At 39.9% G+C, this 13,991-nt stretch overlaps 1 protein-coding gene across 1 annotated transcript; it reads left to right on the top strand.

Moving 5' to 3' along the window:
• The first annotated feature begins 54 nt into the window (after positions 1–54).
• Positions 55–10,289, top strand: LOC116503526 (general transcription factor II-I repeat domain-containing protein 2-like). Its single transcript, XM_032209979.1, has 2 exons — positions 55–229; positions 7,936–10,289. The coding sequence occupies exon 2, from the start codon at positions 8,230–8,232 to the stop codon at positions 10,045–10,047; it is 1,818 nt and encodes a 605-aa protein (XP_032065870.1). The 5' UTR covers positions 55–229; positions 7,936–8,229; the 3' UTR covers positions 10,048–10,289.
• Positions 10,290–13,991: the final 3,702 nt, after the last annotated feature.

Genomic DNA, 13,991 nt, shown 5'->3' with positions numbered 1-13,991 from the left:
GCCCGGATGTAAAGTCGACGCCCGCGAATTTGTTATCTCCACGCCACCTGCTCTCTTGGCGTTTTATGAGATAGGAAAAGGAAGGAGGAGCCGACACGCCCCTTCTTCCGGTGTTTTGCCTTTGTGTTGCGAGTATCGCGTGTCGGAATCTCAGTGGACGGAGTCACGGCTGGGGAGAGTTCAGCCCGCCTCGTTTACTGTTGGGTCTTCCCTGGACTTCCCTGTTTGGGTAAGCAACGCGTCCTGGCATTTATATACCCATTTCTGGTATTTGAGTATGTTCAGGTGGTCGAAAGCCTCGCTGCGCCTTTTGTAAATGGGGTTAAAAACAGCAAGCTGCGTTGTAAACGCTTAAAACAATTATCTTCGGAAGCAATTGTAATCCTCTTTAATCTCGAAGTAGATATCCACCGTCAGCCGCCCAATCCCTTCGGTAGGGGGGCAGGGAGGAATACATAATATTATTACAGTATTAGATATTCGGAAAAACCTCAGTTCATCTGAATGGCTTTTTTTAAAAAAAACCAGTCCCCTCCTATTGAAATCTGAACTTTCATTTAGTTCACTTTTGATAAATACGTATAAGATTGCATTGTGAAATTGTTGCTAAATTTTTTGGGGGGGCTTTCCAACTGCTGTTTTATACGTACTTTAAACATTTTGTGTGCTTGTTGGAAAGTTTAAGGAACACCATTTAAATAGTACTATATGTCCATTTAAAAATAAGTAGTAGTGGCATGGAAGAATGTGCATATTTTAGACTTTTTATTTATATATGGAGAAAAATATCCATAGACCATAATTTTCCAACTAAAGATTGTTTTTATTTTTAAAAAGGTTGTTTGTTGGAGTAAATACAGCAGTAACTACATCCACAGATCCAAAAGAGGTTTTTATTGCCTGATCCTATATCAATCCCCTTCTTCAAGGTGGTGAGAGCTGCTGATACATTTTGAATTTGGGGAATATGGCTCCAAATGGCTGCTTGTGGAGCTTGCACATTCACCAAATGAATATCAATATAATTAGTTTCAGAGGTATTACAGCACCCCCCCACCCCCAATACATTACCTTTGGTTATCTTTGTCCAACTTGAGGGCAACTGGCATACTTCCAAACAAGCACAGAGGTATATTCACCCATTGTTTCCATTTCAAATAGAATTACTACATCCATTTAAAGTGTACAGGTATTTGTAAGCTCTGAGGCTGTTTCCCTATTTTAATTAAACATTAAAGGATACCAAGTTTTCCTACTTTAATTTTTAAACTTTGCAGTGTAAAAATTCTCTTAAGATAGAACTCTTTAGGTGAAGAGGAGTATTTCTGGATACATTGGCATCATTAGATGCCACTTTCTAGCACTGACCATATCAGTGGAAGTTCTGAAACAGCCATAGTTGTTTTGATATCATTCTGTAATGCACAAATGTTAAACTTAAGGCCCATGGGCCAGATCCTGCCCATGATATGTTTAGATCTGACCTGGGATCAGACTAGTAGGAAGAAGTGATTGTCACCAAAGAGGCTCCCAAACTCCCACTAGGGGGTGACCGATCTGTTTTTGGTTGTTCCTTTAGCTGTCTATGATTCTCTTATAGGGGCCGCTTGGCTCCCAGAGCTGTGGGGTCCCAAGATGTTATTTATGGTGAAGGCGCTCCAAGTAGATCTTCTTTCTTTCCAGAGCTGAGCTTACAGCAGATCAGCAGAGCAAGCACTGTGGTTCTCCCGAGGGCAGAGGGAGGGGGCTTCCTTGAGGGTCAGGCTGGAGGGGGAGCGTGCCTACAGGTAGGGCGATTGAGGTAGGTGGTATTTCCACTGTTCCTGGGACATTGAGATCTTCAGAGCAGTTCTGGGCCTCAATCATTTTCTCCACTTCTCCCTTTACCAGGGATTCCTTGGGTGCTTCCTGGAAGGAGAGCATACCCTCCTTCGTGAGCCTTTCCTTCCCAAGACCTGGCAGCCCCTGCTTGTCTCCAAGCAGTTTGGGCAGAGCGTGGACCTAATGGACTTGGTGGGTTAAAAATATCACACGATCCAAACAATGCACCCAAGGGAGGGAGGCTGACCTGGATTTGCAGGATGGGTGACATTAATGTATTACTTACACCCTACATCACAGGCCTTAAGAAGAGGCATGCAAAGGCATGAGCCCCGCATCCTAGTCCCACTTTTGTCAACCAGATATGTTGATAAATCCTCACTCTGCTTTGTGTGGCTCAGAAGCAGGTATTGAAAGGCAAATGTCTTTAAAGGTGATAGGCAGCTATTATGACTGGTAGCCAGTGATATATATTTATTACTTCAACTTATAAAGCTGGTCATCTCAAATACATGGCTGGGGAGCTTATAGCAATTAAAAATAGAATAACAAAATAGTACACACACATACACACAGTGTATATTCCATGCATTTGATGTGTGTGTGTGTGTGTGTGTGTATGTATGTATGTATGTATATTACTTCATCTCCTTTAAAATCTATAGATTCAAACTCCATAGTTTTCCCATGAACTAAGTTCTGGATCTCTTGTAAACTCTACTCTTATTAAATAGTAGACTTTAGGTTCTGTCATTGTTTGAAACAGGAAAAAAACTCTTATCAATCATGCTTAAGTGATATCATTAAAGGAGCATATGTAACCTAATACTTGGTCAGGTACAAATTTACTTACTGTTAGCCAGCCAGATACAGTTTGCACCTTCACAGTTTTAACAGCTTGAGCACAGAGTATTTCATATTGAAATATTAAATTTTTGTACTGTTCTTTATCTAAGAATTTCATGTGTACAGTTGCAAGAAAAAGTATGTGAACCCCTTGGGATTACGTGAAGTTTTGCATGGATTGGTCATAAAATGTACTCTGAACTTCTAAGTCACAACAATAGAAAAACACAGTCTGCTGAAAATAATACTACATAAACATTAGATGTTGCCATGGTTTAGTTGAACATAACATGTAAACATTCACAGTGCAGGGAGGAAAAAGTATATGAGCCCCTAGCCTAATGACTTCTCCAAGAGCTAATTGACTCCAATCAGTGTGTTGATATTGGATGTGTTGCTGACAGCTGTCCTGCCCTTTAAAAACACACACCTGTTTTGGGTTTAAAGGTTTCAAGAAACACTGTCTGATGTGAACCATGCCTCGCAGAAAAGAGCTCTCAGAAGACCTACGATCAAGAATTGTTGACTTGCATAAAGCTGGAAAGGGTTACAAAAGTATCTCCCAAAGCCTTGATGTTCATGTGTCCACGGTAAGACAGACTGTCTACAAATGGAGAAAGTTTAGCACTGTTGCTACTCTCCCTAGGCGTGGTCGTCCTGTAAAAATGACTGCAAAAGCACAGCGCAGAATGCTTCATGAGATAAAGAAGAATCCTAGCGTGTCAGCTAAAGACCTACAGAAATCTCTGGCACATGCTAACATTTTTGTTGACACATCTACAATAAGGAAAACATTAAACAAGAATGGAGTACATGGGAGGACACCACGGAGGAAGCCATTGCTGTCCAAAAAAAATATTGCAGTACGTTTGAAGTTTGCAAAAGAGCACCTGAATGTCCACAGCACTCCTGGCAAAATATACTGTGGACAGATGAAACCAAAATTGAGTTGTTTGGGAAAAACACACAACACTATGTGTGGAGAAAAAAAGGCACATCACACCAACATCAAAACCTCATCCCCACTGTAAAACATGGCGGAAGGAGCATCATGGTTTGGGGCTGCTTTGCTGCCTCAGGGCCTGGACGGATTGTTGTCATTGATGGGACAATGAATTCCAGGGTTTATCAAGACATTTTGCAGGAAAACGTACGACCATCTGTCCGCCAACTGAAGCTCTGCAGAGGATGGGTGATGCAACAGGACAATGACCCAAAGCATAGAAGTAATTCAACAAAAAAATGGCTTCAACAGCACAGAATACGCCTTCTGGAGTGGCCCAATCAGAGTCCTGACCTCAACCCGATCGACATGCTGTGGCATGACCTTTTTTTAAAAAAAACTTTTTAAAATATTTTTACTAAACAAACAACACACACAAAAAATAATCATCTTACATTACATCTTGTAGAAAGTTTGTCAACTGGTTACAATTAGCTTTCGTGCATCTCTTCCAGAGTCATTACTTACATTCATATCAAATATCAAAGTTCTTGATGAGTCTTACTTTCAACATATCATAGTTCTCATTTAACTGAAATTGTTTTAATGTCCTTTTGCCTAGAACAGTGGTAGTCAACCTGGTCCCTACTGCCCACTAGTGGGCGTTCCAGCTTTCATGGTGGGTGATAGGGGTTTTTCTGTAACTCTGCTTTATAAATTTTATAAAGTAAAGTTACTTCTATACTTTATAAATCACCATTACTGTGGAACCGGTGGGCGGTTAGAAAATTTTATTACTAACAGAGATACAAAAGTGGGCGGTAAGTATAAAAAGGTTGACTACCCCTGGCCTAGAATAATCCATAGTTAAAAAACACAACCACCTAATGGCATTTCATTAATTATTACAGAGTCATCCAATAGCCTTAAACCTTTATAACATATTCTAAACAAAAATTAGTTGACAAAATTTCTAAGCCCTTTTCTCCTCCCAAATCACTGTTTACAATTTGTGTCCACGTTCCTTTTGTTATGGTGGTACATATATGTATCATTAACTGTATCCCTTATCCTTATCATTCCATTGTTAGTTGTTATAATTAATGTTGGTTAACAAAAAATCCTTTACTGTTATATCTATTTTCTTTTCATCAAACCAACATATATGTATACATTGCCCTTATCAATTATTTTTTTAACATAACCATTTATAAGTTACTAAATTACTACTTACTAATTATAAACTTAGTTAATTTTTTTGTTATCTACTTTCATATATCCAATAACATTATACCTTTATAACATATTCAAAATAAGAATTAATTATTTAAATTACTAAACCTTTTTTTCCCCCAAATCATTGTTTGCAATTTATATCCAAATTCCTTATATTAAGCCAGTACATATATATGTCATTAACTATAACTCTTATCATTTCATTATTATCATTAATGTTTGTAACAAAATCATTTATTACATATATCCAGCTTCCTCACCTCCAGCCAACATAGAAATATACCTTGTTACCATTATCAACTATTTAAGCAAGCAATCTAAAGAGTTACTAAATTCCTACTTACTAATAATCAAACTTAGCTATTATTATTTTTTATTATCGATTTTCATATATCAGCCTGTGTTCTTGCAGAAGGCATGTAGTCTTATTTCTTTTGCCATTTGTGGAATTAATTTTCTATTTATTTCCTTGGTAAAGTTTTTATGGACATCTCTCCGCACCTTATTGTCTATTGGATCTCTCAGATAATCTCAGCGCCCTTTTGCTACTTTAATTGATTTATCTTTGATTGCCAATCCTATTTCTGATAAGATTTTTTTCTTTAATACCATCATTTTTTCTCTTTTTTCTTCTTTTGTGCCTTGAAATTTGGGGTAAAGCTCCAGACCATCGAATTCCCCCCTCCAAACTCCAATTTTTTCGTTTTCAACCACTTTCAGTTCAGAAATCAAATCTTTAGTTTTCTTATCTTTGTGTTCCTTTTTCTCTTCAGTTTTTGGAACTTCACCTCCCTCATTTTTTCTGGTATAAATTCTATGTTCTTGTCAATTCTCCAAGTTACCAATAACTCTTGAATTGCATCCCAAATCTTTTGCAAAGTTAAAGTTTCCTCTTCTGTAAATTGCTCCATGTTTCAAATTGTAAATTACTGCCACTGTAGCTTTAATCTTCACAAGAGAGAGGTTCCATTTTTTTCCCCTTCTCCCAGTATCGATAAGGCTCTCAAGAGACAGCTTGGTAAACAAATTATGGTCTTGACTCATCACTTTTAGTTGAAGAGCTTTGAAGCACGAAGACATTAAGCTTCTGAGCAGCAAAATTAGTATTTTTTTCACTTTCTTGTGTTGACTCAGATTTAGGAGGGACAAAGTTCTTAAATGGAGTTTAATAGCAAATAATAGACAATTTTTGTTAAAGTAGAGAGAGAGATTTTAGTCCTTGAATTGAAAAATAAGGCAGGAAGGAGCCGAAGAAGAAAAACCGGTCCATTCACTTTAAGCAGGGGGGGGGGGGGCAGAAAAAGTTGCAAGAAGCATTTCAATAATTACAAGAAGAAAAGCATACTGACCAAAACAAATGAAGGTCAATTCCGCCACTGACTTCTTCTGGTTAAGGGTTTAGTTTAGCATAAAAAAGAGATTCTTTGGGCCAGTTGTTTTTTTCCAAAACAGAAAGAATTCCCCAGATGATCACACTTTCTCTTTCTGGTCCCTTCCGTTCCATAGCCATCCGTCCTCACTTCATCAGCCTAAGCTGCCTTTTGTCACTAGCTTGAAGACCTTTTCTTGCTTTTTTCAGGGATTTTGCGATATCCCCAAAATCAGCAAGACGTATTCTTCCTGTTCACCATCTCTTCGGGACAGTTTAGGTCCGATTGGACCCCCCCCCTCCCCCCTGTGGCAAAAGTACCAGCTGCAGTCTCAGAGCATCGAGACCGCACGTCTGTATTGTGAGGACATTGTCTCCTCCCAGCTGTGGCATGACCTTAAGAGAGCGATTCACACCAGACATCCCACAAATATTGCTACACTGAAACAGTTTTGTGAAGAGGAGTGGTCCAAAATTACTTCAGATCGTTGTGCCGGTCTGATCTGCAACTACAGGAAACGTTTGGTTGAGGTTATTGCTGCCAAACGAGGGCCAGCCAGTTATTAAGTCCAACGGTTCACATACTTTTTCCTCCCTGCACTGTGAATGTTTACATGTTATGCTCAATTAAACCATGGCAACATCTAATGTTTGTGTAGTTATTATTTTCAGCAGACTTGTTTTTCTATTGTTGTGACTTAGATGAAGTTCAGAGCACATTTTATGACCAATTCATGCAAAACTCCATGTAATCCCAAGGGGTTCACATACTTTTTCTTGCAACTCTATGTTCTCTGTAATTCTTACTCCAGTTGTTTAAGGGAAGGCGACATCTATTTACTGGAAACAAATTACAGATTTAGAGCTGGCAGGGGAGAGCCAGAGGTTAGAATCAGACGGGGTATTATTTGGGGCCAAGGGGCAGGGAGAGAATTGTAAATAAGGCTAAGTAAGTAAGTAAATTCATACATAGAGCTTATTATTCAATTTTATCTTGCGTGTTTGCACCAAACCATAACATCTGGCCTGAGAAGATTACAGTAGCAGAACATATTTTAACTGAGATCTCCTAAGTGAAAATCTGTTTAAAAAATAGCATTAGGTTTACCTTTTGTAGCTTTTTACATAATATAGCAAAAAGGCCACAGTCACCCACCTCAGTATTAAATACTAGAAGTGGTGCTATAGAGCAGAAAAATAAAAGCAATAGCACTTAGACTTATATACCATTTCACAGTGCTTTATAGCCTTCTCTAAGCAGTTTACAGAGTCAGCCTATTGCCCCTGACAATCCGGGTCCTCATTTTACCCACCTTGGGAGGTTGGAAGGCTGAGTCAACCTTGAGCCATTCAGAATCGAAGTTCCGGAGTGAGCAGTGAGGTTGTCCTGCAATACTGAGTTCTAACCACTACGGGCCATGGCTCTTAATCTGTCTGTTTCCCTCCTTGTAGAATAGAATATAATTCTTTATTGGCCAAGTGTGATCTGGATTCTTTTTCACATACCAGACTATATTCTGCCTCAGCACTCACTTCTCCAATGTAAAGACGTCTGTCGTGTATGTTTTGGTTTATAATTTGTGCTTTATGGCTTGGTGTGTGCTGATGGATTTTCACCAGGTTTTAGGACTTTCTGGGTTTCGTTTGTCCCCCAAATAAACATGTAGATTGACTTCCTCTAAGGCAGACATGTCAAACTCAACTCATTCCTCTCCACCAGGGAAGAGCTCAGCAGCAGCAGCTGCTTCTGGAGCCAACACCCGCAACGGTCACCTGTCAAACCGGAAAGCAGCTCCAACACTAGCAGCCTTGCACTGGGAACCGGCTCTTCTTATACCCCAGAAGATCCAGACTCACAGCATCCTACTGAGTCTCCAGAGTGGATCGCTAGAGCACTCACAACTGATCACCTCAGCTGGGATTTTGACCTTTCTCTGCAGCCTCATACTCCATATATACAACATCTGCGGTGAAAAAGACTTGCGTGCCTACACTGATATTTAAACCCCCCAAAATGGCCAAACGGAAAGTGGACTTTGAAAACAGATGCTTTCAAAAGAGGTGGGAGGCAGAGTACCTGTTTGCTGACATTGACGGTAAGGCCATGTGCCTTGTTTGCGGAGGTCATGTGGCTGTACTTAAGAAATATAACATGAGGCGGCACTATGAGACGAAACATGAGGACAAGTACAAACACATGGACATACAGCAGAAGCTGAAGAAGGTGGAAGAATTTAAAAAGAGCCTGATGGCAAAGCAGCGCGTGTGCAGAAAAGCAAAATCACAAAGTGAGGCTGCTATGAAAGCTAGTTTTATAGTGACAGAAGAGATAGCTAAATCAGGCCGGCAATTTACAGAGGGGGAGTTTTTGAAGTGCTGCATGATTAAAGTGTGTGAAGTCTTGTGTCCAGATCAAAGGCAAGCATTTATGAATCTCAGCCTAAGCAGAAATACTGTTGCTGAACAGATATGTGAGCTTGCCACTGATTTGCAAGTACAGTTATTTGAAAAAGGAAAAGATTTCATTGCATATTCCCTTGCTGTGGATGTGAGCACGGACATCACTGGCATGGCACAGCTGACAACCTTCATCCGTGGAGTGGACTCAAGTTTATGTGTTACAGAGGAACTTTTGGACATGAGATCAATGCATGGCACTATCACAGGAAAAGACATATTTGAAGCAGTATCCAAATGTGTAAATGACATGAAACTCCCCTGGGACAAACTTACGGGATTGACAACAGATGGAGCACCTTTGATGTGCGGGGAAGAGAGTGGATTAGTGGGAAGGATGCGAGAGAAGATGAGGAGCGAGAATTGCATAGGTGAGCTGATAGTGTATCACAGCATCATACACCAGGAAACACTGTGTGGCAAAGCCCTGAAGATGGAACATGTGATGAACACTGTAACACAGATAGTTAACTTTATAAGAGCCAGAGGTTTAAATCACTGTCGATTTAAGCCTTTTCTGGAGGAAATATATTCTGAACTTGGTGATCTGCCCTATCACGCAGAGGTGCGATGGCTATGTCATGAAAAAGTGCTCAGTAGATTTTTTGAGTTGCGCGAGGAGATCTGTCAGTTCATGGAAAATAAAGGAAAAGACTCCTCGGTACTGCAGGACGAAGAGTGGCTGTGTGAGTTAGCTTTTCTGTGCGACATAACGAAGCATCTCACTGTGCTAAACCTTCAGCTTCAGGGACGGCACCACGTGATCACAGACATGTATGATGCAGTGAATGCCTTTCAGGTTAAGCTGCAACTGTGGGACATTCAGATGCAGCAAGGAAACCTGAGTCACTTTCCCTGTTGCCAAACAATCATAAACCAAGTCTCCACTGCTGTGTTCTCACATGCTTATTTCGGTGATAAACTCAACACCCTCCACATGGAGTTTACGCGTCGCTTTGTTAAATTTGAAGGACAGAAATCCCATTTTGAACTGCTCAGTAATCCATTTGCAGTTGATGTGGAGAAAGCACCTGTAAATATCCAGATGGAGCTGATAGAGCTGCAGTGTAGCAGCACACTTAAGGCAAAGTATGACTCTGTAGGGCCCGTACGGTTCAGCAGGTTCATCCCTGAAACGATGCCCCAACTCCGCCTACAAGCTGCTCAAATGCTCTGCATGTTTGGTAGTACATACGTGTGTGAGCATGTTTTCTCTGTGATAAAGGTGAACAAAAGCGTACACAGAAGTCTTCTCACTGATGAACACCTCCACTCTATCCTGAGAGTTTCCACAGCTCAGAACCTATCCCCAAACATAGATGAACTTGTAAGCAAAAAAATATGCCAGACATCTGGCTCGGATAATACGGCATGAGAAAGAGAACTAAATAGCGTATGCTTTTTCTTTGTTGTTACAGATTTATTTGAAATATTTGAATTGAATGTTAATACTCTTTGGCCCACATCTTAGCCATAATGCACTCCTGAACTAATATGATACATAGTCTTACATGCAGCTGGCCCTTTGAGGGCAACCATAATGCTGATATGGCCCTCAGTGAAATTGAGTTTGACACCCCTACTCTACATGCATGCCAGAGGTGGTATTCAGCAGCTTCTGACCAGTTCTGGAGAACCGGCAGCAGAAATTTTGAATAGTTTGGAGAACCAGTAAGTACCACCTCTGACTGGTCCCATCTAGTCTCTGCCTCCCGAGTCCCAGCTGATTTTGCAGTATCCTTGCCCTGGAATGGGGAGGGAATGGAGATTTTACAGTATCCTTGCCCTGCCACGCCCACGTCCCGCCCACAGAACCAGTAGTAAAAAAAATTGAATCCCACCACTGATGCATGCACACCAATCTGAAGTCCTTCAACAGACTGCTTGCATTTGCCATGATCAGTCCTACAGTCTTAAGCCTTCTATGAAGCACTTCAGGTGCAAGGAAAAAACGGGGTTTCCTATGTTCCATTCCTTAATGTAGCTGCATGTGGTAAAAAGAATTGGGACAAATGCTTTATGGATACCCTTATGGACACTGTATTTCCCAACCTCAACAACTATAAGATATGTAGGCTTTATAGCCCAAAATTTCCCCAGCCAGTAGAGGAATAATATCCTGCTGCAGAGAATGATAATGTTAAACCCTGTTTATTAGCAAATATCAATAAAGGAACCACATTACAAGTTTCTTCTTTACTATCAATTCTGGTAACTTCCATCAAAAGATGCAAGATAAATTGTTTCTAATTTATCAAAAGATATTAAGGTCAAAGCAATGATGATTATACTGCCAGTTGTGGACATTATCTTTTTCTATCATCCTTTGTTCCTGGGAGCATTTTATCCAGTTGATAAGAGTATAACAGAGCCGGGAGCCGCAAGAGCAACAGGTGATGGCTCTGTGTGCCACTTCCAGCATGCATGCCATAGATTCACTATCACGGTCCTAGATCCTCTCCCAAATTACTTGAATAGAGCTTTGATGACCCTGTATATTGGTCAAGGATTTCCTGTTGGCCTGAAGAAAGAATAACTGAAAGGACCATGTTTTGCTGATTAGAATCCTGTTTGCAGTCTGCTATTTTAACACATTTTAGTTATTCCCTAGTTTTTGATCCTTTAGTAGTAATTTTTTTTTTTTTTGGTTTTAGTACTTACTCATATGAAGGTAATAATGCTGACATCCCCTGTTCCCTCACATTTTAAGTTGGTTTAGGTTTATGTTGATCCAGCATAAAAATAGACTAATGAACCATTTCTCAAGGGAAGATGTTCACAACATTTTATCATCATGATGATGCTGGGTCATGCTAAACAATGTTCTTGCAAAAATGGCCCTTCAATTCAAAGGCTGCTTTACATATTTTTCCCTAGCTAAGCTCTTAAGGGGCGCGGTGGCTCAGTGGCTAAGACACTGAGCTTGTTGATAGAAAGGTTGGCAGTTCGAATCCCTAATGGAATGAGCTCCCGTTACTTGTCCCAGCTTTTGCCAACATAGCAGTTCGAAGGATGTAAAATGCAAGTAGAAGAATAGGAACCACCTTTGGTGGGAAGGTAACAGCGTTCTGTGCGCCTTTGGCATTTAGTCATGCCGACCACATGACCTCAGAAACGTCTTTGGACAGCGCTGGTTCTTCAGCTTTGAAACGGAAATGAGCACCGCCCCCTAGAGTTGGGAACCACTAGCACATATGTGCGAGGGGAACCTTTACTTTTTACGTAAGCTCTTTCTTAGACTATGATCATACCTGAGATAGCCATTGGAAAGGCATTCTCTGCCTTTAGTGTATTTCTAAAATGTTGAAAAAATGAATAATTTGAGAGGGCATTCTTGCTATATAGTACACAGTAGCCAACTGTAGTGAAAAAGTGTATTTACTATGAAATAAATTGCAACATGCAAGCTGGATAGCATTGCTTGAGCCAACACAAGTCAGAAAACACTACTTTTGGTGTTACGTGGCAAAAAATGGAAAACTTCCCAATAAGGATATGGCACTGAATGCCAGAATGCAGCTCTCAGAATATAGCAATAGCAATAGCAGTTAGACTTATATACCGCTTCATAGGGCTTTCAGCCCTCTCTAAGCGGTTTACAGAGTCAGCATATCGCCCCCACAGTCTGGGTCCTCATTTCACCCACCTCGGAAGGATGGAAGGCTGAGTCAACCTTGAGCCGGTAAGATTAGAACTGCTGAACTGCAGATAACAGTCAGCTGAAGTGGCCTGCAGTACTGCACCCTAACCACTGCGCCACCTCGTTCCCAAACAAGAACATCCTGATACATGGAAAGTGCCTTAAAACCTATGAGATACCATGGAAAACAGGGCAGATGTTAAAGGTAAGCAGAGAGACTACCAACAGAGCCAACAGTGTTATTTCAGTTCTGGGTGGAAATTTGCATTGTAATAAAATACAGTTAAAAGCCATAGAGTAATATATTTCAAATGGATAGACTCATCCATCATAGTTCCAATCTAAAGTACTAGTCATTGGTTTCTCATTATGCTTGTATAATTATATATTATGAATAATTATTAGTAAACGTGCTTGTTTGCTAACTTGAAGAAAATACTTTTCTTACATAGAAAATGAGTGTATCTAAGGATGGGAAATACAATTCCTCTGTGAAAGCAAAGCAGATCATAGAAGGAGTTTTGCCTAGATACTTTTTTATAGCAAATATCTTAAGAGCACAGGAACACTTACCAGCATTAAACATTCTGATTATGCAGTGCCAGTTTATAGCATTACTCAAGCTAACATTAACAAAGGTAGGCTTTCTATCACCATAGTGTGCTGGGTGACGCTAAACAATGTTCTTGCAAAAGTGGCCCCTTCTGTTCAAATGCTGCTTTGCACATTTTTCCTTTTCTAGGATCTAGAGTCTTAGAATATGAGCATAAGTCTGAGATGTTTCGGTGGCATGAATACATACAACAAATTGTCTAAGAATACCTAATCATGCTATTTTTGGCTCTTCGTAGTTCCTCCTTCAGTCTTGAGAAGTGTACAAATTATTCGTTGCCTTTAAGTTCAGATTTTATGTTTGAGAACATAGTCATGGGCAAAATTCCACATTCACTGTCTACGTCCCAATATCCACACAATTTTTTCATGTACTTATTTAGTTTATTTTATTTTCTTTACAAAGATTGGTTTTTCAGAAATAATGCATTTTCTGTGTATATAGTAAAGATAGGGTTAGAAGAGAGGCAGATAAAAAAAAATAAGGGGCTAAGAAAGCACAGGAAACATTGCAGACACAATCTGAAACCCTGTTCCAGGCATTAAGTAGGCTTACATTTCTTTTAATGGTTGTCTGTGCATTCAGAATCTGCAGATCTGTTTTTTTAAAAAAATTCACAGAATCAAATCAAAGTGACCTCAATAGAGCAGGCAATTCCAAGCTTCCTTATGGCACGTACAGTCATCCTGTGCCAATATGATAGTCCCAATAAATTCATTATTTGAGGAAACTCTAGTTTTGATTGCTAGCTTCAGAGTTTTGATTGCTTTGGGTCTGTTACTTTGAACCCTGACACATGCATTTATTGAGCAAGTGTGGTCTTTCTCCTTAATTTCTATTGAAATTGGTTTTCCTTATCCTGTGGGTCTGCTTCCAGGGATGCTCTAAAGATCATTTCATATCAACCTGGCTAACAAAAGCTAATAGCAAACTCTAGTCCTTAGGACTCTCTTTGTAAAGTCTCTATTCATTAATATTTTAAAATGCAGGAGTCATCTTAAACAAGGTATCTGGGACATTTGACTTTTGAAACAGTTTTAAGTCCAGTATCCCACCCCACAGTTAA

The sequence above is a fragment of the Thamnophis elegans genome, chromosome 2 (assembly GCF_009769535.1).
Source record: "Thamnophis elegans isolate rThaEle1 chromosome 2, rThaEle1.pri, whole genome shotgun sequence".
NCBI lineage: Eukaryota > Metazoa > Chordata > Lepidosauria > Squamata > Colubridae > Thamnophis > Thamnophis elegans.
This window is presented reverse-complemented; position numbering and strand designations above follow the sequence as displayed.